The following is a 24,727-nucleotide window of genomic DNA, read 5'->3' as shown; positions in this document are numbered from 1 at the left end:
AAAATAAACCTTCTCTTTTACAGTTTTCTGCTACATACTCATCAATAATAGATAATAAACTATCAAAGGCTTGATTGGCTCAGCTTACACATCACTGGTACCATTTTTATTCCATGTTTTATTTGTTGTTTGCTAACCCTACTCAATCACAGTAAAGGGGTTGCTAATCCATGCTAATGTTAGCTTTTTCACAGCAGTAGAAGCTAGATATTTAGCTAACTGTTACTGCTGACCAAGAGGACAAACTGACTGATGGAAAACAGTCAAAAGAATTTGTCTTATCCTGATGATATGAACAACAGGGTTGCATGAGTTAGAGACACTCAGTCAAGGGTGACAATGTTATGAAAATCTGAAAAATAGAAGAGAGGACATAGCTTTGCTCTACATTCTTTTGGAAAACTGATGATGTTAATTCCAGCATATCATGTGATTCACTGTTTTCTTCTTCTACCAGCTAAAAAGGTTATGCTAACACGGTTGGGTACATGTTGTGGGACACACGTTTCATGCATAATTAGTATTTAAAAATTATGTTGATTAAAAAAATTGTTCCCACAATTACAAGAGAGAGCAATGAAAAAATGATACCAAAAAAAGGAGATTTAAATTTAATTTTGACAGTTTTGAGATTCAATTTGGCCATCAGAGGGGTGGGACAAGAGAAAACTGCATTTTAGGGGAACTCCAGACTTAATTGGTATTTTAAAAAGTATTTTCAAACATTCTTTTCGCCTAGTTTTTTTTTTTTAGATTTGCTCTCAGGAAAAGTAAATTTGCATAATAATTGCATGTTGTAGTTTTTTGTACATGGATTATTTGAAATTTGATGGGTGGGACGTAAAATGTCCTCCAATTCAGGAATGAACCATTTTAAAAAACCTAAGCAAGTCCACTATGCCTGTGAAGAGCAGTGAGTGGCTGCCTGTCAGGCTGTACTGAGGGAGAATTGGCACTTCACATCCAGGCGTCATCACAGTAGGAAGCAGGATATAAACACAACGAGGGCAAAGTCTTCTGAGTCGACGAAGTGTTTCAAGGTAAGAGGCGATACAATGTCCAGCAATGCATTTATGGTGGTCTATGATTTACTTCTGGTCAAGTTGTCAAGAGTCACGTCCTTTAAAGACTCGCAGGCAGTTGTCTCGTTGTGCTGAAAGTTTTGTGTGGACTCGTATATAGGCACCGCTTGTAAATACTGTGTATCAGATCTTAAAGAGTAGTTTCGCCCCTTTCTGTGTGCACTTTGCGTGAACATAAATGAACTATATGCAGGGAAAGGCACACATACATGTCCAGGCTCCATCCAAAATCTCTTCAGTCCCACTGCGGCATGTACTGAGCTACAAACCATTCAGAATAACCATGAAGTAGGAGGAATGAAGGTGTGGGTGAAGGACTGTAGTCTCATTGAGAGAAACATTTCAACCGTCACTTTTACATGAGGCTCTCAGGGGTGTCAAACATACGGCCCGCGGGCCAATACCGGCCATTCAGAGCCTCCAGTCCGGTCCGCAGGGTAAAAATTAGAGAAGACATTAACTGTAAATTGTCAATTTGTAAAACTGCATAACTGCATTTAAAATAATTTCTAGATCATGACCAGTTGTTTTGATCATACAGTAAAATACTCTATTGTTCAGTTCCAGATACCAGTGGCTAAATGTTTTGCATCTTTAGAGATACTCTATGATCTGTAAGTTGTAATGTGTAAATGATAGACTGAGGCATAATGTTGCTACTCCGCCAAGGAATGTGGAGTTATGTGACCATCGGTGTACGTCTGTATGTCTGTCTGTTCTCCACGACTCAAAAACAGACTGACGGATTGGATGAAATTTTCAGGGAAGGTCAGAAATGACACAAGGACCGATTGATTAGATTTTGGCAGCATTGCGGTTTATAGTGTGGATCCACGGATTTATTAAAGATTTCTGTATTATATTGTGAGACAGCGTCACTGTAACTATGACAACAAGTGAACACTATGTCAGCTGCCTGTTGACGATCACATGATTGCGATCCTGCTGCAAATCGACCAGTGCGGACTTATTGGGACTTAACTATCGGAAATCATACAACGACTGAGTAGCCTTGGCAGAGTACTGCGCTCTCTGAGTGCTTGTCTTGTTGAAATTGCACTTTTTTTTCCTCTGAAGTTTCAGGTTGTTCATAATGTTTTGTAAGAAGGTAGTTCATTAAATGTGAACATTTTCAGAATGTACTTTTTTGCACTAAAACAAAGGGAAAATTTGGAATTGGGATTATTTATAGGTTGTTATGCTCTGATTTTACTGGTCTGGCCCACTTGAGATCAATCTGGCCTGTATGTGGCCCCTGAACTAAAATGAATTTGACACTAGGGCTGCCACAAACGACGCGTCGACGAATCGCCTGAGCACGATACGTCATCAAAAGCGGAAGTGAGCGCGCAATGCAACAGAAATCACTGTCCGAGTGGAGCGCGGAACACGCATGGACATCCGCGCTGTATCGTGCATATATAGTATATGCACGATGCGGCGCGGATGTCCGCGCTGTATCGTAAACGCGGATGTCCACGCTGTATTGTGCGTATATAATATATGCATATACTATATATGCACGATACAGCGCGGATGTCCATGCGTGTTCCGCGCTCCACTCGGACGGTGATTTCTGTTGCATTGCGCGCTCACTTCCGCTTTTGATGACGTATCGTGCTCAGGCGATTAGTCGACGCGTCGTTTGTGGCAGCCCTATTTGACACCCCTGCTCTATGTTCTGTTTTGCCCTGACATGGTGTCTACAAGGTCCAAGATGACTCAGGTAAGCCATCAGCCGTGGGGAGAGGTGGCTGATGTGGGCAGCGTGGACCTGTGGGTTCTCCAGTCTTCTAACGTGAAAGTGGAGGTCCTGACCCTGGGTGCCATCATCAGGGCTGTGTGCTGCAGAGGAAACAATGGTCAAATGGAGGATGTAGTCCTGGGCTATGATGACCTGGAAGGTAGGAGGCAAAATAAAGCATCTTTCCATCTGCATCTGCACTGCACAAAATTAATTAGAATGAATATAATGAGTAGATTTGAGAACAAATCACTAAAAAGGATGTTTTTTTGGAACCCTGTATTTGAACAGAGATAATTACATGCATATTTCAGAATTTAAGAAAAATGTTGGCATCAGATGATTTCATTTTAGTGATTATTTGTGTAAAATGAATCAGTGCCACAAAATGCAGCATTTACAGTCAAAGCTAATTTGCCTTCTTCTAAATGGACCTTTAAAACAAATAACTCAACAACAACACCCACAATGGACAGCAGAGATCACAAACTACATTCAGAAGACTATATGGTATAATGCACAAGAAAAAAACTATGATGCAATTGAAGGATCATGAAGCAATAAGCACCAGATTATCGAAAACTCATCTCTCTTAAAAAAGGGTTGACTTTAACATGATCCAGGATTTAGTTTGAGATCTGTACGTAATGAGTTCTGGATGTTTACGAGGATTTGCAGTCTTATTATAATCTTAAAATTATTCCAAAACTACCCTTAACTCTTGCTAGCATTGTAAAACACAATGAATGACTGTAGCAAGTTGTTGTCCACGTGAGTTACGCCAGGACAAATCTGCCTTGGGAGACCCTACCAAACCCCTCCTGAGACTGATCAGTTTGTCTCCTTCAGTGATGTTCTTCTTAATTTTCTGTCATTGTTCGATCACTTTTATTTCCGACGTAGATCTATATCTCAAAGCTTTGTTATTATTGTTTTCCAGACTCTGTTTCAGGGTAATTAGTAGCTGCCACTAACCGTTGGTGGCTATACTTAACCACTGTGATAGCAACTAATTTCCTTGAATGTGGCAACGACTTGTATTTCTTGTTCAATTTTTGCAGTCTCTGCTTGAGGGACATTTCTGAGACCACAGAGTGACTACAGACAGAGAGAGGTTGCTGAAATAGTGCATTTGATTTATCAACAATCAGTCCATAAAAATACCGATACCAATAATCAGAATTATACCAAGTATCGGCCACGATAATCGACCAGGTCAACGTGAGAATTCTTTTTGAAGCTCCTCACTGCATCAGCTAGGGTTAAATGAGTTGTTGCCAGCTGAAACGTATTCATCACTGCAGTAATTATCCAATGGAAGGCTTTTAACTATTTGCTTAGTTAAATCCAGGTGGTGACTTTTTTTGGACAGGCAGTGTATGTGTAACTTCCAAAGTACTCCTACTGGATACATATATGACTGTTTTTTCTTCACACATATGTTAACCTGCACTAAGAAATTACGGTAGTTATTTTAACATTTAAATTTGCATTGGTTATTGAATTCATATCACAGAAACAAGGCATTGCTTTGTCATGACTAAATAGCATAAACTGACATGAAGGTTTGTTTTTCTGATAGCAACATCACAGCATAGAGGAGCTACATTGTGTCAGGGCAAAAGTGTTATTTGGTTGTTTTTTAATTTTATTTTATTGAGCATATTTTAAGCAGCACTTGAACCCACTAAGATGACCTGTGTTGTGTTCTCTTTTTAGGTTATGTGTCAGATAAGCGGTATATGGGTGCTGTGGTAGGCCGTGTGGCCAACAGGATTGCAGGGGGACGCTTTGTAGTGGAGGAAAAGGAATACCAACTAGAAATCAACAATGGACCAAACGCACTGCATGGAGGTCTGAAGGGCTTCAATAAGGTAAGACTAGGTGAATATGTGTTTATGAAATAAACTTCAATGAGATTTAAAAAAAAAAAGGTTGTAGCCAAAAATTGTAGAACCTGGATAAACCAAGGTAACACTGTTTGGTATCAGTGTGGTGTTATGTTGTTGCACTTCCTGATTTGAGGTGAGGTGTAGAGCAGACAGAAATGGGTCATACTGCATGGAAGTGTGGAGTTTCCATCAGCAACTGACAGCAGACAAGTGGAGCTGCTGGTGGGGCTTGAAGAGAAACTAAAAAGGCGATTAAAGAGGTAGCCCACAATATAGTCTCTGTTCTCTCAAATTTGTTGTGTTATGTATGTTTTGGTTTTTTTTCTTGAAGGGTTCAGCCATTCATTGCTCTTGATTTTAGTCCTTTCTGGATTGATCAAGTCTGATGGGCATTCACAAGGGTGGCGGGCAGCAAATTTACTAACTCTTCTAGTGTCAGGCTGGAATCAGGGCGCCCTATTAACTTATTAAAACAAGCTAACTAACAAAAATGTTTGTTAAAAATGTATTGCCTATTATATTGGAAAATAATGAGAAAATAACAGTAATGTAGCATCAAAACAACAAGGCAACAACTTAAATTCAGCGGTGAATAACCCTCCTGGTCATCTTTCCCTTGGCCCATAAACATACCTCTTTTTGAAGTCTAATTTCTACTTATTTATGGAATTATTTTCAGATGGAGTGCCAGCACTCTGATCAGAAGAGTGAATTTAACAAATATAGTGACTTGTTGAAAACACTTGTTGGACTCAACATTTAATGAGAGAAATTTATGTTTTTTGAATGGAAGCCTTTTGGAGCGAGCGTTGAATGACCCTCAGTGGTACTGCACTTTAAGGCACATCTACTCTGTTGGCTGTAATTAACCCTCTACTTAAAAAGCCTGCATGGATCCAGGTGTTTCAGCAAACACACAAGAGAGACTCTTATTTAGAAGCTTAACCTAACGGATGTGGAGCCACTAAACACTGTAGGGCTGATGGATGTTGGTCTGGGACAGATTAGAACCTGTCAGAACCTGTTTGAACCTGTTATAACACGTATCAATGCTTTGTTAATATCATTAGTAACAGTTGTGTGGATTTTGCTGTTGTTAGATTTGTCATGCTGATAGAGCACACTATAACATTATACAATATATTAGGATGTAAATAGCATAAAATAACAACTAAAAGCCAGTCTCTACTTTTGTCTTGTTTTGCCTAAAGAAGCCAAAATATCAAATTACCTTCTGCTGTTAACATAGTTTGGAATGCACTGTATATTTAACATTTTGGTCACTGTTGTCATTAGTTTTGTCAAGACTCACTGAAGGATGAAATCTTGGTCCAAGTAAGTGAAACTTTACGACAATCACTTGATTTTTAAATCAGACCAGTGATGCCTCAATTTTATACAAAAATAAAGAGGCGAATCAATAAAATATCGGTAGATATTCTTCTTTCACCAACATTCCATGACATGGGCTTACATGTGTGCACTATTTCATTTTACATTGCTAGCTGTCAAACTGTGACCACTTTCACTCTATGTATTTATTGAATAGCAAATGTGTGCTTGTCCCTCCAGGCAATCTGGCTTGCTACAGCAGTAGAGGATGGTGTCCAGCTGAGTCTTACCAGTCCAGATGAAGACCAGGGTTATCCTGGAGAGGTTAAGGCCTCTGTGTCTTACACCTTACAGGTAAACACACCTAGTGAGTTCCTAACTTCCAGCTCTTTTCTGCTTCAGCACACAAAGGTTGCTTTTGACTGGGATGATCGAACAGAGCTCAAATGATTCCACTCAAACGAGTCACAGAGGTCAACACAGTGTTCTTCAGTGAAAACATTTCTAATAAAATGAAACACCCTGGGATGAAAAATGTCTCAGACTTATTAGATGTTGAATAATTATGGTATTTGTCCCAAAATTAGAGGAAGATATCTTTATTCCCTCAAAGAAACATTTCTTGCGTGTTGCAAAATGCCATAATAAGTTTGTTGTCGTTAGTTATTGTTAAATAAATGATGTGAGTTCAGTAAGAATTGAATTGTTTGTTCAGGGGGAAACACTAACTGCTGAATACCAAGCCTCGTCTACCAAAACCACCCCCATCAACCTCACCAATCACTCCTACTTCAACCTGGCTGGGCAGGTAAGAGCACATAGTCAACTATATGATCAGCTAACTTGTCTCAGCTACATTTGTTTCAGTAAATGTTTAAGGGAAGCAATGATAAGTATGAAGGTGATGAGAGGACAAAAAATAGATCATTACATGAACACAAGATCACAATAATCAGTCATTCAGAACAACCACTACACGTAGTACACTAATGTACTATTAAAACTTTTACGCACACTGTTAATAGTAAAAAAGGATGATGTCTGACAGAGGAATGAGTGTCTAATTCCAAATTGTATAGTAACCGGCGGTAAAGTAGATTTTATTGCAAACCAGTGTGTCCCACTTCAGAACTGGTATAAGGAAGCTTTGAAGCCAGTCTCTCCTGTATTCTGGTGTTGTTGGTATTAGCACTGAATTCATCTAAAAAAAGCTAAACACCTGGGCAAGTATCTGACCAAATATTATTTGAAAATAGCAAAAGAGGTCTAAGGTCAGATTTACCCATGGAGAAATCCATTGATTTTATCTGCATGGATTGTTTTCTATGTGTGCAACACATTTTAACTGTCAGTGCTGTAGTCGTTTATGATCACATAATCGTGGGAAGCCAAAATCACGATTGTGAGTAGTTTTCATTCAGTTTTGCAGGCTCAGTGCTATGTTGCAATTACTGTAAATGTAGTGCTGTTCCTTATTTGCTGGGTCAGTTGGTATCTCTCAGCCCGTGCTTGCACTCTGATCATCAGGTGTATATGAGTCATACCTCTCCACCAGCCTTCTCTTCTCATTTTTGTTTTGTATAATAATCGGGTAGAGATCACTTTATCTTTGGAACATACAACAGCTAAATAACTCGTTTCATGCATCAGGCAGGGACAGACTAACTCAGACAGTCAAAAAGACTTTCCAGCACTATGGTGCAGCTGCAACCCACGCTGTTGGAGAGGAATCAAAACAGCATAATGCACTGGCACGAATGCGTGGCGCAGTGCTAAGAAAAGGTATCTGCCCCCTTCTTAATATCTTATATTTTTGCATATTTTACACATGTAAATGTTCCAGATCACCAAACTAATATTTTTATTCATTTAATATTAGACAGATAATCCACAAAACACAAAATGTAGTTTTGAAATGATTTATTGAAAACCTGTAATCACCCATGTGAAAAAGCAGTTGCCCCCCGAAACCTAATAACTGGTTGGGTTTTGTTCTTTTTGAGCCACTTGGTGGACTTACTTGTGTGCTTTGGCTCATTGTCTTGCTGAATAAACCATTTGTGTTGAGCTTTAGGTCATGAACTGATGGTAGATATTCTCCAGGAGGATTTTTTGATAGATAGCAGAATTCATGGCTCCATTAATTATGACAAGTCGTCTAGGTCCTGTGGAAGCAAGGCAGCCCTAAACCACCACAGTACCACCACCATGGTTCACTGCTGGTATCATGTTCTTCTTGTGGAATGCAGTATTAGCGTTACACCTGATGTAATGGACCCATGTTTTCCAAAAAGTTCCACCTTTGACTCAACAGTCCACAGGATGTTATCCCAAAAGTCTTGGGGCTCATCTAGATACTTCTTTTGCAAATGGCAGACAAACCTTTATATTCTTTTTGCTAAGTTGTGGTTTGATCCGTGCAACTCTCCTATGGATCCATTTTCTCCCAGTCTTCCTTATTGTGGAATCATGTAGACAGATGGCCATGGAAACCCATTCCATGAAGCTCTTTGTGCACTGTTCTTGAGCTAATCTGAAGGCCACATGAAGTTTGAAGTGTTTGTAGCGATTGACTCTGCAGAAAGTTGGCAACCTCTTGGCACTATGCGCCTCAGCATCCGCTGACCCCGCTCCGTCAGTTTACGTGGTCTACTACTTCGTGGCTGAGTTGCTGTCGTTCCCACACACTTCCACTTTCTTATAATATGGCTGACTGACGACAGTTGACTGTGGAATATTTAGGAGCGAGGAAATGTCACGACTGGATTTGTTGCACAGGTGGCATCCTATCACAGTTCCATGCTGGAATTCACTGAGCTCCTGAGAGCGACCCATTCTTTCACAAATGTTTGTAAAAGCAGTCTGCATACCTAGGTGCTTGATTTTATACACCTGTGGCCATGGAAGTGATTGGAACACCTGATTCTGATTATTTGGATGGATGAGCGAATACTTTTGGCAATATAGTGACCTTCTTATAGCAGGTATTCACTACCACTAGATGGCAATGTAGTTTCGTGGAAAATGACTACAGATTGAATTGATTTGATCTGACCAAAATGCATTAATTAGAAATGTCCTTAACTACTTGAATCTGTGTGCTAGGGAAACACTGCTTGCCTGATATTTCTGGACAACCTATAGAGTTGACAATTAATTGATTTGAAGTCCAGAATCATTTCCTTTTTTTTTGGTGATGTTCAGTGAGCACCATTCTGTCAGCTGCTGAATCTCATCCCTGTAGACAGACTCATCTCCCCCTGTAATAAGTCCCATTACACTGGTGTCATCAGCAAATTTAATAACTGTGTTGGAGGGATAAGTGTACAAGGAGTACAGTAGTGGACGTGGCCTTGTGGGGCACCCGTGCTGAGCATGATGGTAGAGGAGAGGTGGGGGCCAAGTCTAACTGTCTGTTAGAGGAAATCAAGGATGCAAGTGCAGGTGGGTGGAGCGAGGCCCAGGTTGAGCAGTTTGTTATGCAGTACGTGAGGGACGATTGTATTAAAGGCTGAACTGTAATCTATGAAGAGCATCCTCACATACACTATATTGCCAAAAGTATTCACCTGCCTTGATTCGCATATGAATGTAAGTGACATCCCATTCCTAATCCATAGGGTTCAATATGACGTCGGTCCACCTTTTGCAGCTATAACAGCTTCAACTCTTCTGGGAAGGCTGTCCACAAGGTTTAGGAGTGTGTTTATGGGAATTTTTGACCATTCTTCCAGCAGCGCATTTGTGAGGTCACACACTGATGTTGGACCAGAAGGCCTGGCTCTCAGTCTCCACTCTAATTCATCCCAAAGGTGTTCTATCGGGTTGAGGTCAGGACTCTGTGCAGGCCAGTCAAGTTCATCCACACCAGACTCTGTCATCAATGTCTTTATGGACCTTGCTTTGTGCACTGGTGCACAGTCATGTTGGAAGAGGAAGGGGCCAGCTCCAAACTGTTCTCACAAAGTTGGGAGCATGGAATTGTCCAAAATGTCTTGGTATGCTGAAGCATTCAGAGTTCCTTTCACTGGAACTAAGGGGCCAAGCCCAGCTCCTGAAAAACAACCCCACACCATAATCCCTCCTCCACCAAACTTTGCACTTGGCACAATGCAGTCCGACAAGTATCGTTCTCCTGACAACCGCCAAACCCAGACTCGTCCATCAGATTGCCAGATGGAGAAGCGCGATTCGTCACTCCAGAGAACACGTCTCCACTGCTCTAGAGTCCAATGGCGGCATGCTTTACACCACTGCATCTCATGCTTTGCATTGCACTTGGTGATGTATGGCTTGGATTCAGCTGCTCGTCCATGGAAACCCATTCCATCAAGCTCTCTGTGCACTCTTCTTGAGCTAATCTGAAGGCCACATGAAGTTTGAAGGTCTTTAGCGATTGACTCTGCAGAAAGTTGGCAACCTCTTCGCACTATGCACGTCAGCATCCGCTGACCCCGCTCCATCAGTTTATGTGGCCTACCATTTCGTGGCTGAGTTGCTGTCGTTCCCACACACTTCCACTTTCTTATAATACAGCTGACAGTTGACTGTGGAATATTTAGGAGCGAGGAAATGTCACGACTGGATTTGTTGCACAGGTGGCATCCTATCACAGTTACATGCTGGAATTCACTGAGCTCCTGAGAGCGACCCATTCTTTCACAAATGTTTGTAAAAGCAGCCTGCATGCCTAGGTGCTTGATTTTATACACCTGTGGCCATGGAAGTGATTGGAACACCTGATTCTGATTATTTGGATGGGTGAGCGAATACTTTTGACAATATAGTGTAGCTGTGTCGGTGTTCCAGGTGTCCCAGGCTGATATGCAGATTAGTAGAAATGGCATCGTCGGTGGATCTGTTTTGTCGATATGCGTACTGATGTGGGTCGAGACAAACATAGACGCCGACTTTAATGTGCTGTAACACCAGCGTTTCCAAGCACTTCATCACCACTCTTCTATAGTTAAGACATTTTTTTGTCGTTGATGGGAATGATTGTTGCTGTCTTTAGGCATGAAGGGATGGCAGCATGGGAGATGTTGAAGAGTCTAGTGAAAATCCCATCGGGGCAGCTGCTTTCCTGGGCTTCCCAGCGATGGCCTCACCTCCTGTTCCTGCAAGGTGAATGAATTTGTGTGGGGTGCAGGTAGGGGCAGTGGATTTGCAGGCTGTTCCAACCTGGCAAAGAAGTGATTTAGATCATCTGCCGGTAAGATGTCGATGTCGGAGCTGCTGGTGGTGCAGCCCTTGTAGATAGTCAGCTGCTGTATTATTATTATTAATATTATCAGTTTATTTAAAAAGGGACCATGTACAGTATTAAACATAAATATTTCCATTTGATGTATTGCACCAGAGTTTGCTTTAAGCTATTTTCCATCTGCATCCCTTCATTCAAACTAATTCATAGTTGTGATGTCTTCAGTGGCAATTTACAATGTAAATGGTCATGAAAATAAAGAAAAACCATTAAATGAGAAGGTGTGTCCAAACTTTTGACTGGTACTGTACACTGATGTCATCTTGTTCAAAAATGCCCCATGATGTGTGCTCAGAACAGTCCTGTAGTTTAGCCAGTTCATCTTCCAGTCAGGTCCAAATTACCCTCCTGCTTGACTTTGCTCGCCTCCTTAGGGGAACATAGGCTGGAAGCATGAGTGGTGAGAAATGGTCACAGAGCCCCAAGTGAGGCGTTGGCACGGCTCTTTGAGCATGCTTTACATTTGAATAAACACAGTCCAGAGTGTTTTTGCCCCTAGTGGCACGGTTCACATGCTGCACAAAACTGAGGCGAGCTGATTTGAGGCATGCATGGTCAAAGTTGCAGGCCAGGATATGGACACCATCAGGGTAACTGTGCTGCTCTTTCCAGCACATGCTGTTTCCTGCTTTGTTTCCATTAGCCACAAGGAGGCTAAGTGTGACGCTAACATTTCCATTGGGAGGGATGTAAACAGGGGGCTGCACAGTGGCGTGGTTAGCACTTTCGCCTTGCAGCTAGAAGACCACCAGTTCACGTCCTGGCCTTCCCGTGATCTTTCTGCATGGAGTTTGCATATTGCATGTGTGGGTTTTCTCCGGGTACTCCGGCTTCCTCCCACAGTTTAATTACAGGTTAACTGATTATTCTAAATTGCCTGCTGGTGTGAATGTGAGTGTGATCGTTTCTAGCAACCTGTCCAGGGTGTCCCATGCCTTCACCCCAAGTCAGCTGGGACCCTAACCGCCCCCCGCGACCCTATTGACAACTAAGCGATGGATGGATGGATGGATGGGATGCAAACAGTTGTTAAAGTCACAACACAAGTGGGTAAATAGAAGGATCTGCATACTACCAACAGAAACTCCAGGTCTAGGGAACAGTGACAGTCTGTATTCCTGCTGTTAGTACACCATGCCTCATGAACGCAGATACACAGTCCTTCTCTTCGGCTCTTACTGGAGGCTCGGTTCCTGTCAGAGCGGTGTAGCGAGGGGCCATCTAGCTGAAGAGCTGTGTCAGAGATTAGTGGGTGCAGCCAAATCTCTGTGATTACCATCACACAACTATTTTGATCCTTTAGCAGCCAGTAGCAGCGCTAGGTTGTCCCCCTTGTTGACAACAGACCTGGCATTGCTGAGGCTTGTAAGAGGCAGTTTGTGTGGTTGTCTCCACAGCCTCGCTAGTAGGCCAGACCAACAGCCTTGCTTCTGGTTCCTCTCTCTTCTCCATCTCTGCTGCTTGCAGAGACCAACAACAAGCCACAGTGAGCCCGGTGCTCTCACAGTATGAGGCGGGATATTGTGAGAGTCATGAAACTCAATGGTCACTGACAAGATGCATCTTAATCCGATGTTAATTAGAACTTCACGTTCATACACATAGTCTTTCAAACCAAGGTTGACTGGCAGACAAACATACAGTTGTGCACATAAGTTTACATACGCTGGCAGAATTTGTAAAATGTTCTAATGTAAACTATTCTGTAATGAAAACACAAATGATCAGAGCAAATACAGTTGCGTGATTGTAAATATTTTTGTCTGACCACTAACCCTAAATGAAAGAAAAATTTTTCCATGATCAAACATATTTTCTAAAAAAACATGTACGATATTTCACAAATTTTGCCAGGGTATGTGTATTGGGTAAAATACGTTAAAAATCAGTGGAAATTACAGAAATGTCTAACGGATTGTAGATTACTATGAATGTGAGAAATTTGCACAAAAAAAGTAAATCTTCACTTTATCTTCTGTACATGTCCACAGGCTTCTCTTTTATTATGAAAGCAGTTCAGTAAGAAGTATTTCTGAAATCATATAAGGTGAGAAATAATCTGCTGAATCTATCCTCATTTTAGTTCAACAATGGCTGGTTCAGACATTTAGCGAAAGTTTCATGATGTGTCGGACCTCCACCCCCTGTACCTCATTTGCATAAATGAAACTACTTTATGCAAATGAGCTCCGGGATGACGCACTCCAACACAACCCGTATGCAATGCAGTACATTTCACATAGACAAAGAGTGGGATGCGAGAAGTTGACAGATCCTGTGGACATATACCTTTAAGGCAAACCATTTTAACTTACTATACTTTAGGCAGTTACTGCAGAATAAAGTGCAAAAAGTAAAACAGAAATAGACAAGCAATAACACTAAAACAACAAAACAAATGGGACGACCTGCCAAGACAAAAGACTTAGCTAAAAGAGAGAAATACAAGAAGGAAAATGTAGAATGACTGCATGTATCAAATAGTTTACAAGAAGAAAGAAATAGTTAAAATAGACACAACACTAGCAAGAATATTTTTTGTTCTTTAGTATGGTAGGACTCATTAATTGCTAATATTAATGTTAGATGTATAGATGTAGAAACATTACTTTTAGTTAAACAAAGTCATTTCCTTACACAATTTTCTGTTAATAGTCATTTGGGCTAATTACCCTGAATGCTGCATGATAAAGAAAACCATTAAACTGTATTTGATTGTGACAGACATGTGATTAACACTGACTCATACATTTACCCATGCAAAAAGCAAACGTGTTTCCTTTGTAGAGATAACAATCGTAAAGTAAAGCTGCAAAGCAGCATTGAACGGGTCCTCGCATCCTTGCTGGTCAGTGACACCAAGCATGTCCATCAGGTGATGCTGCGACTGAGAGTGTATTTTAGTCCATGAATGCAACCAGAGCTGGATTCTGAGCACAGATGTTAAGTTTCAGGCAGATTGGAGCATGTACAGGCTATTTATGCAGCACTTCCTGTCCATCCAACAGGTGACGCTATCACTGTGACTGTATATTGGTCTATGGAATTCATCAGGACTGGACTCTGATCACACATGTAAAGTCTGAGGTAGATTGCAGCATGTACAGGGGATTTACACAAAACTTCCTGATTCTTTGTGAAGCAAGTTCAGTCGACTGCCATGGCCACGCCCTTTGAGTTTTTTTTTTTTTTTGAACTGTATTTTTATTGAACATAAGACATACATACAAACCACAACATTCCTTGACAACATCACAGAATAAGTATGGCCGTACAAAAAAGTGAGTCCAGAAAAGAAAGAAAGGAAAAAAAAAAAAAAAATTAAGAATAAAAAAAATAAACCTATTGGGGCCCAGAAAACTTAATCAAATCAATGAATGAATAAAAATTAAATGGATAGTGAAGACATTTCAGCATAGTGTGAGGTTCCCCTCAGTCAGAGAGGTATCTTGCTATAGGTAGCCACCTTCTCACAAATACATCAGCCTTTAATTGTAATTGAGCAGTCAAAGCCTCCATTCCATACACCTCCCTTAGCTTCTGTTTCCACTGTGCCACTGTAGGTGACTGTGGATTCATCCATTTTATTGTCACCATTTTCCTAGCAGTCATCAAAAGTATATGTAACAAGTGTTTTTGGTCTCTGGTGTACCTGTCTTCAGGAGTTTGATCAAAAAGAAACTGACTCGGGGTGAGTAGTAAATCAGATCCTATAACTTTATCTATTTCTCTCTTTACCCCCTTCCAAAAAGGATGCATCATTGGGCAGTCCCAAAATATGTGTGAGTGGTCGCCGACCATTCCACATTTTCTCCAACAGTATATTGCAGCTTGGTTATCTGTAAATTTGGAAACCACTGAAGGCATCTTAAAGAACCTTGTCTTCATCTTCCAATCAAACTCCTTCCACATATTGCTATTAATACCCTTATGACATCCAGTACATATTGTTTCCCATTCTTCATCCTCAATTACAATGTTTAACTCCAGTTCCCATTTATTTTTAATGTGAAGAGTATTGTCTGGCATGTCCATTAACAGATATCTGTATATATGGGAAACATGCTTTTTGTTGGGTAGCTGATGTTTAATTATATTAATAAAGTATGTCTCTACGTTTGTTGGAGCATTTTTAATTATATTCCAATCTTTGTGGCTTGTAATATAGTGTCTAATCTGAAAATACCGGAACAAATCACTTCGGGGGAGAGAAAATTTGTCTTGGAGATATGAGAATGGCTGTAAAACATTGTCATAGAACAACTGGTCAATGACTCTTAGATTTCTGTCTGCCCATCTCTTAAAAGTGATATCTGTTATTGAGGGGGGGAAGTCCAGATTTCCACCAATCTGCATAGCCCGTGAAAGAGCAGCCGTCCCTCTAATTCTCTTTTGGATTATCGACCATATTTTTAAGGTGTGTTTCACCCATACATTTTTAATTTTCAATTTCTCCTGGGACTGCTTGCTCAGAAACACTAGAGCAGAGAGAGGTACAGTTGGCAGTGAGTTCTGCTCTATGGTTACCCATCCAGACTCCACATCATTGTTAATCCAGGTTACCACTGCTGTTAATTGTGCTGCCCAGAAATAATATTTTATGTTGGGGAGGCTAAGTCCACCCCTATTCTTCCCAAGAGTGAGCGTTTTAAGTCTCACTCTTGGTCTCTTATTTTGCCATATAAATCTGGATATAAGCTTGTCCAACATATTGAAGGCTGATGTTGGGATCCCGACTGGAAGACACTGAAACAAGAACAGGAGTCTGGGGAGTAAGTTCATTTTAACCGCCTCTACTCTGCCCAAAAATGATAAAGGTAGTACATCCCATCTTGCCAATTCATTTCTGAATATCTCAAATAATTTTTTATAATTAGCCTGGTATAGTTGTGTTACTTGGGGGGTGAGTATGATTCCTAAATATCTGAAGCCCTGTTTGGCTCTGTGAAAGGACACCACATCGTCAAGCTGGCTAGGCCATGCCCCAGACACCATCATTGCCTCTGATTTACTGGTATTAACTTTATATCCCGATACTAGACCATATTCCTTAAGATTTTGTAGGAGGGCCGGGATTGAATGGACGGGGTTTTCAATAAATAATAATATGTCATCCGCGTATAGAGCTATTTTATGTTGGTTTCCACCCTCATCTCTAATTCCTTGTATAAGGGGATTACTTCTAATCAATTCCGCAAGGGGCTCAATGCTGAGAGCGAACAGAGCTGGGGAAAGTGCATCTCCCTGCCTTGTCCCCCGTCCCAGATCGAAAAAATCAGAGCATTGGCCATTAACTCTAACTCTTGACCGCGGGTTCATATAAAACACTCCAATCCAACTCACAAAAGTTTCATTAAAACCCATATGAGCCAGTGTTTGCTGCAAAAACATCCAGTCCAATCTATCAAATGCTTTCTCAGCATCAAGGCTGAGAAGCATTGACGGAGTCTTTCTATGAGAAGCAATAGATTGTAGATTTAGAGCTCGACGAACATTATTGGTGCCCTGCCGTCCACTGATGAATCCCGTTTGGTCTGAATTAACTAATTTCCGAATGTGTTTTTGTAATCTATTTGCCAAGATAGAGGTCAGGATTTTTAAGTCCTGACAAAGCAAACTTATAGGCCGATATCCCATGCACTGAGTGGGGTCCTTTCCATCTTTATGTATGACTGTGATAATTGCCTCTGACCAAGTTTTTGGGGGATCCCTTTCATCCAGTGCATAATTATATACCCGACATAAAATTGGGTTAACTCCTTAGTGAAAACTTTATAGTATTCCCCAGAGTAGCCATCGGCACCCGGGCATTTACTATTCTTTAACTTACTTATACTATCTATTATTTCCTGTACTGTTATGGGGGAACATAGCATCTCAGCCTCATCTTGTGATAATCTGGTCAATTGGATCGAATTCAGAAGTTTTGTTATTTTTTTCTTCTTCCCTAGTAATTCTTGGCCTTCATATAATTTCTTATAGTATGCAGCGAACGCCTCTGCTATTTCTTTTGGTTGGGAAGTAGTTCTATTCGTGTCAGGGTGCTTAATTTTAGGTACCACACGTTTCGATTGAGCTTTCCGTAACTGAAAAGCCAACAACCTACTTGCTTTATTACCCATTTCATAATATTTTCTTTTAACAAATCTCAGCATTCCCTCTGCTTTATATGTAAGTAGGTCGTCTAATTTTTGTCTCTCCTGTTTTAATAATTCTAAGGTTTTTCTTCTTCTTGATATTTTATGTTCCTTCTCTAAGTTCCTAATTTCAGTCTCCAATTCAAGTCTCCTGGCTTCTCTTTGTTTTTTTATTCTCGAGGTAATTTGAATAATATGTCCCCTCATAACTGCTTTGGCACCATCCCATAGAATAGATGGAGTAACATCCTCATTATCGTTTATATCCATATATTCTTTTAGTCTGTCACGTAGTTCCTGTTGAATTAGGGGGTCATTCAATATTGAGACATTAAGTCTCCAGTATCTGAATTGTTTTTCTTGACCTAAGTTTATTTTCATCTTAATGGGGGCATGGTCTGATAAAGTTATAGGTTCTATTTCACATTCTGTCACTCTATGTACATCAGCCTTTGAAACAAGAAACATATCCAGTCGGGAGTAACTCCCATGAACATGGGACCTATATGTGTAGTCTCTGTCTCTGGGATGATGATATCGCCATACATCGGTCAAGCCCAATCCATCCATCATTCCCAGGACAGTAACTGATTTTTTGGTTCGAGGTCCCTTTTCAGCAGGTAGTCGGTCTATATTTGAATTTAGTACACAATTATAATCCCCCCCAACCACTATGATTCCCTCCCCTTCATCTGCCAATTTGGAAGCTATTTTCTTAAAAAAATTTGGACAGTCCTCATTTGGTGCATACAGATTCAAGAATGAAAATCTGTCTTCCCCAATCGTACCTATCACCATGACATATCTGCCGTCCTTGTCTTTCAGTACTTTTTCACTGTTAAAAAAAACATTCCTTCTAATTAAGATAGCAACCCCTCTTTTCCTTCCTCCTTCATGAGATGCACTATATATTTGTTCTACCCAATCCCTCCTTAATTTCAGGTGTTCTGCCTCAGACAGATGTGTCTCTTGTAACATCGCAACTGAACATTGTAAAGCTTTAAGTTGATTATTTTCTTTCTTTTAACTGGACTTCCCACACCCTTTATGTTGTAGCTAACCACAGTCAAACCATCCATATAACAATACTTTTAATCCTTACTGTCATAATGCTTTGTATTCATCTCATAAATGCCATATGCTTCATCACCTGTTATAAAAGTCCTATTAGTTGTCAAGGAAGTAACACAAAATAGAACAGAAATACTGAACATTTCCCAATAAAGAACATCAAGAATCAAACATACCAAACTGTCTTCCAAGTCCTCAACTGGCCTACCTCCAAAAGTGACCAGTTCCCGTGTGGAACCGGGCGGAGGGTGGCGGAGTCCCTCCGGGATAATGACACATTGTGCAGCAATCCCGCTCCATCGGGTATATTGCTGCGGCCCTATGATGGCTGAGTGTAGATCACTCATATTGAGTCCACTGCAGCTGATGCCACAAACCGAAACGACCAACTAATGTACTATTATTACCTTCTGGACTCGGCAAAATATACATAATAATAATAAAAACATGTATATATGTATACATACACACATGCACATATATTATGTACATATGTATATCCATGTGTCCATATATTCATATAAAGCCCACAACACGACTATAATAGGAGGGTAATAGGAACATTTAGCTTTAACCCATCTAACTTAAAATTATCCAGAGCTGTTCATAGTTCTCTAAGTTAAACAAACAAACCAAGAAATACCTTATTTTTGTATAATCTGCCCAGCCATTTCAAGGAAAGAAAAACCTGCAGTCTTTTTCCGTAAAGATGTTCCGACCACCTCGGTTGGCGACCCGTCTCTCCCACCTGTGTCTGGCCAACTCTCGCTCCACTTTGTCCCGCTCATCAACTCGGAACTGGATGTTCAGGTCCTGAAGCACCGGCGCTGCGTCCATTACCGTCTGAAAGGTTTTTTCCTCGGAGCCCACCATCATCCTTAATCGCGCTGGATACAAGCACTTCGCTTTAATACTTTTCTGCTTCAGCTGTTTAACAACGTATCTGACCTGGGCACGTTTCCTCTGCAGCTCAGATGAGTAATCATTATCAAAGTAGATCTGCCTCTCACCCATTTTCACTGTGCGCTGTTTCCAAGCTTGTTGGAGGATCCGTTCCTTCACCGTGTAGTCCGCAAATCTAATCCCGATGGAGCGAGGGGGGTCATTTTCTTTCGGTTTCGGCATAAGCGCTCTGTGCGCCCGGTCAATCCTGATGTCCCCTTCTTTTAGCGGTAGCTCGGTCAGCACCGTCGGCAGTAGCTTTTTGATGAAAGTCACCATGTCTCTTCCCTCGCTTCCTTCAGGAACCTGATACAGCCTTAAATTTTGTCTTCTCGCCCGGTTCTGAAGATCCTCACATCGTTCCACAAGTTCCGCCTCACGCTGCAGGAGGAAGCCGATGGCTTTTCTGTGAGCCGCGGTGGTCTCCTCTGTGGCTGTTATACGCTCCTCTGCGTCAACAACCCTCTTTTCTAACTTTGTTAGTTGTGTACTTAAACCTTCAACTGATGTTTCAAGTCGCGTGAATGATTCCTGGGATTGGCCTTTGAGTTCCTTTACATCCATCCTCATCTGCAGAATGTCCCCCTGTATTTCTCGGTTCGATTGGACGATAACTTGCAGCATCTCCTCCATGGTTTTAGCGGCATGTTCAGTATCTTTGCTAGCGCTAGCTGCGCCCGGCTTAGCAGGCTTGTTAGCTTCAGTTGTTTCCGGCGATTTTTCGTCCCCTTCTTTGTTTCTAAACTGGTATCTGGAGAGTCTGTCTCCGGAGCTCATCTTTGCGGTGTCGTTGGGCATGTTTATTGCCGAGTTTAGTTCAAATGTCGTTTGGTAAGTTGGTTAATCAGCAGATCTCAAACTTTTGCGTCCTTTACGAACATGGCGCCGCCGGAAGTCCTCGCCCTTTGAGTTTTATGTACAGTTTTTTACAAATTTTCAACCTGAAGGCATGTTGTATATATTGTCCCAATTTCAGGTGTTTTAGAATTACTGCATGTGAGAAATTAATTGCTGAAAATGACCAAAAAACACCAAAAATCTGACACTGAATTCAAAATGGTGGACTTCCTGATGGGTTTAGAGAATGGGTTTAGAGAGCATGTTTAGGCCCTCAAAAATGCCCTTCTTCTGTCTGGAGAAGAATAATAAATAAAGCTGCAAGCAGCATTGAACGGGTCCTCGCATCCTTGCTGGTCAGCGAATCCAAGCATGTCCACCAGGTGGCGCTTTGACCGCGAGTGTATTGCGGCCAATGAATGTGATGATGGTTGGACTCTGATCACACATGTAAAGTTTCAGGCTGATTGGAGCATGTACAGGCTAGTTATAGAGCATATCCTTTCCATCCACCAGGTGGCGCTATGATTGTGACTGTATTTCAGCATATGGTAAGGTCTGATTCAGATTGGAGCATACACAGGCTAGTTATACAGCATTTCTTGTCCATCCACCAGGTGGCGCTGCGACCGAGAGTGTATATTGGCCTATGGATGTGATCAGGATTGGACTGTGATTAAACATGCAAAGTTTGAGGCAGATTGGAGCATGCAGAGGATAGTTACACAGCAGTTGATGTTTCATGGCGAAGGATCAAAATTCTGGACGCTGCCATGGCCACACGCTTTGGCTTGCGAGGAACCTTTTGATAATTTTTGATCATTATGTTATGTTGTATGTCCGGGCCAAATTTGAGGTCTCTAGGAGTTACCCCCTAGAAGGAGTTCATTCTCAAAAATGAAAAAAATCGTCAAAATTTGTCCAATTAATTCAAAATGGCGAACTTCCTGTTGGGTTTAGGGTACGGCTCCAAGAGGCTTTTTCGTGCGTCCTGATGTGCTCTATATGTCTCCCAAATTTTGTGGATGTAGGTGAAACGTGCTGCGGGGGCTGTTTGTTAAAAATATTATAGCACATGCAGTGCCGAGATGCATATGGTGTTTTACCTTGGGTCGGCGGTAATGTGTGTGGTAATTTTGGTGAGCTGTTGAGCATTCCTAACTCTTCAAAATGAACTTTGTTTGTCACGGCAACAACGTGTTGCCACGGCAACAGCATTGTATGTAAAGTCAAAATATTCACACTGTGGCATTGTCAAGCGGTGCTCGGACCCCAATAATAATAATGATTCCTTGCATTACAATAGGGTCCTACGCACTGTTGGTGCTCGGACATTAATAATAATTAAAGCCACAAGCAGCATTCAACGGGTCCTCGCATCCTTGCTGGTCGGCGATTTCAAGCATATCCACCAGGTGGCGCTGCGACCAAGAGTGTATTTTGGGCAGTGGATGGGATGAGGGTTGGACTGGGATAACACATTTAAAGTTTCAGGCAGATTGGCGCATGTACAGGCTAGTTATGCAGCACTTTCTGTCCATCCACTAAGTGGCGCTATGAATGTGACTGTATATTGGTCGATGGATGTCATCAGGACCAGACTCTGATCACACGTGTAAAGTTTCAAGCAGATTGGAGCATGTATAGGCTAGTTATAGAACACGTCTTGTACATTCACCGGGTGGTGCTATGATTGTGACTGTATTTCAGCATATGGTTGTGATGAGGGCAGGACTCTGATCACATCTGTAAAATTTCAGAGAGATTGTAGCATGTACAGGTTAGTTATACAGCATTTCTTGTCCATCTACCAGGCGGCACTGTGACCGAGAGTATATATTGGCCTATGGATGTGATCAGGATTGGACTGTGATTAAACATGTAAAGTCTGAGGCAGATTGGAGCATGCAGAGGATAGTTACACAGCAGTTGATGTTTCATGGCGAACCATCAAAATTCTGAAGGCCGCTATGGCCATGCAATTTTACTTCTGTGAGACATTTTGATAACTTTTCATCACTAAGTCCTGCTTTGTGGAATTGCAAAATTTGAGGTCTCCTGGAGTTAACCCCTAGGAGGAGTTCGCTCTCAAAAATGAAAAAAATCACCAAAAATCTCGCAATTAACCCAAGATGGTGGACTTCCTGTTGGGTTTAGGGCATGGCTCCAAGAGGCTTTTTTGTGTGTCCTGGTGTGCTCTATAGGCCTCCCAAATTTCGTGGATGTAGGTTAAACACACTTCGGGGGCTATTTGTTAGAAATGCTGTAGGGGGCGCTATAGCACATGCATGTTCTTCGTGTAGCTGGTGGTGATGTGTGTGCAAATTTTGGTGATGTTTTGAGCATTCTTAACCTGTCAGCAGCACATTGTTTGTCATATCAACTATGCGTTGCCACGGCAACAGTGTTGTGTGAAAACTCAAAATCTTTACACTGTGGCATGGTCATTGTGTGAAGACTCAGCTGACCAATTTTCAGACTTATGTGACAAAGTTCAGGGAAATGGGGTGTGCAAATGTAATGCCGAAATATCCTGTTGCTGGCACGTGGCGCTATGATAATTTCCAAATTTTTGAGCGTGGATGTCTTCACACCTGGACTGTTGTTCAGTATGTGAAGTTTGGGGCAGATTTGATCTTGTTCAGCCAAGATATAAGTACTTCAATTTTCATAGCGAAACATCAAATTTCGCCGCACTACCACAGACACACCTTTTGATGACACATCATTTTTTCTGTGAATCATCATCAGTGTGTTCAGGCTTATGTCACTACATTTGAGGTGAATCTGCCCAATGGGCTGATAACAATATGTCAAAATGTAAAAAATGTCAAATGCCCTGATACCACAAGGTGGCGCTATGACTGTGAATGAATATTATCTTATGGCTGTCATCAGGGCAGGACACTGATCATACATGTAAAGTTTCAGGCAGATTGGAGCATGTTCAGGAGAGTTACACCAGTACTTCCTGTTTCATGGCGAAGGATCAAAGTTTAGAAGATCACCATGGACACACCCTTTAGCTTCTGGGAAACGTTTTGATAAATTTTGATCAGGAAGGCCTGTTGTGTGTACTGACCAAATTTCAGGTGTCTTGGACTTACCCCCTAGGAGGAGTTCATCACAATATTTTTACAGTTCATGCAAGATGACGCACTTCCTGTTGGGTATAGAGCATGGCTGTCACTGACTTTTTCGTGTGTCCTGATGTGTTGCATAGGCATGCCAAATTTTGTAGCTGTCGATGAAACGTCCTCCCAGTTGGCCTAGTGACCACTTTTTTCAAATTTGTAGGTGGCGCTATGGAGCCATTTTGGCACACACTTTCACAAGCCCCATAAAATATCAAATTTTTCACCAGTCCTAATGTGTGTGCAAAGTTTCATAAGTTTTTGAGTATGTTAAGGCCACCAAACGTGCGTTTTTCCAGGCCGATAAAGAATATAAAATGATAATTCCTTGCATTACAATAGGGTCCTCCGCACCGTCGGTGCTCGGATCCTAATAATAATCTCTTGCATTCCAATAGGGTCTTCGCACCATTCGGTTGCTCGGACCCTAATAATAATTCCTTGCATTACAATAGGGTCCTACGGCACCGTCGGTGCTCGGATCCTAATAATAATCTCTTGCATTCCAATAGGGTCTTCGCACAATTTGGTTGCTCGGACCCTAATAAGAATTCCTTGCATTACAATAGGGTCCTACGGCACCGTCGGTTCTCGGATCCTAATGATAATCTCTTGCATTCCAATAGGGTCTTCGCACCATTCGGTTGCTCGGACCCTAATAATAATTCCTTGCATTACAATAGGGTCCTACGGCACCGTTGGTGCTCGGACCCTAATAAACCCTAGGGTTTCAATAGGGTCCTCTGCACTGTTGGTGCTCGGACCCTAATAATAATAATCCCTTGCATTACAATAGGGTCGTCGCACCGTTGGTGCTTGGACCCTAATAAACCCCAGGGTTACAATAGGGTCCTCCGCCCCGTCAGTGCTCGGACCCTAATAATAATAAACCCAAGAGTTTCAATAGGGTCCTACACACCGTTGGTGCTCAGACCCTAATAATAATCTCTTGCATTCCAATAGGATCTTCGCACGGTCAGTGCTCGGACCCTAATAATAAACCCTAGGGTTTCAATAGGGTCCTATGCACTGTTGGTGCTCGGACCCTAATAATTCCTTGCATTCCATTATGGTCTTCGCACCATTCGGTGCTCAGACCCTAAATACTGAATGGATGAATTGCCAGATGAACTGAACTGTTTTTGTTTGTGTGTTGTAGGTCCACGATGCTTCAAATATTTACGACCATCAGGTGTCCATCAGTGCACAGTCCTATCTGCCTGTGGATGACACATCGATTCCTACTGGTAAAACATTTACAGAACAATCATCAAATCTCACCTGTCCTTCCTG

The 24,727-nt window shown here is 41.5% G+C and overlaps 1 protein-coding gene across 7 annotated transcripts in view; it reads left to right on the top strand.

Moving 5' to 3' along the window:
* The first annotated feature begins 927 nt into the window (after positions 1–927).
* Positions 928–24,727, top strand: part of galm (galactose mutarotase) — a 43,221-nt gene continuing 19,421 nt past the window's right edge. For 5 of the 7 annotated variants that reach the window (XM_035944745.2, XM_035944742.2, XM_035944740.2 and 2 more), the window contains exons 1-7: positions 928–1,040; positions 2,793–2,986; positions 4,546–4,700; positions 6,015–6,053; positions 6,291–6,404; positions 6,766–6,858; positions 24,594–24,681. In XM_035944745.2, the coding sequence (XP_035800638.1) occupies positions 2,800–2,986; positions 4,546–4,700; positions 6,015–6,053; positions 6,291–6,404; positions 6,766–6,858; positions 24,594–24,681 (676 nt within the window). In that variant the 5' untranslated portion in view covers positions 928–1,040; positions 2,793–2,799. The remainder of the gene's footprint in view (positions 1,041–2,792; positions 2,987–4,545; positions 4,701–6,014; positions 6,054–6,290; positions 6,405–6,765; positions 6,859–24,593; positions 24,682–24,727) is intronic. The other 2 variants (XM_035944744.2, XM_023262797.3) reach the window with 1 other exon arrangement.

This window comes from Amphiprion ocellaris, chromosome 16 (assembly GCF_022539595.1).
Source record: "Amphiprion ocellaris isolate individual 3 ecotype Okinawa chromosome 16, ASM2253959v1, whole genome shotgun sequence".
Classification (NCBI taxonomy): domain Eukaryota; kingdom Metazoa; phylum Chordata; class Actinopteri; family Pomacentridae; genus Amphiprion; species Amphiprion ocellaris.
This window is presented reverse-complemented; position numbering and strand designations above follow the sequence as displayed.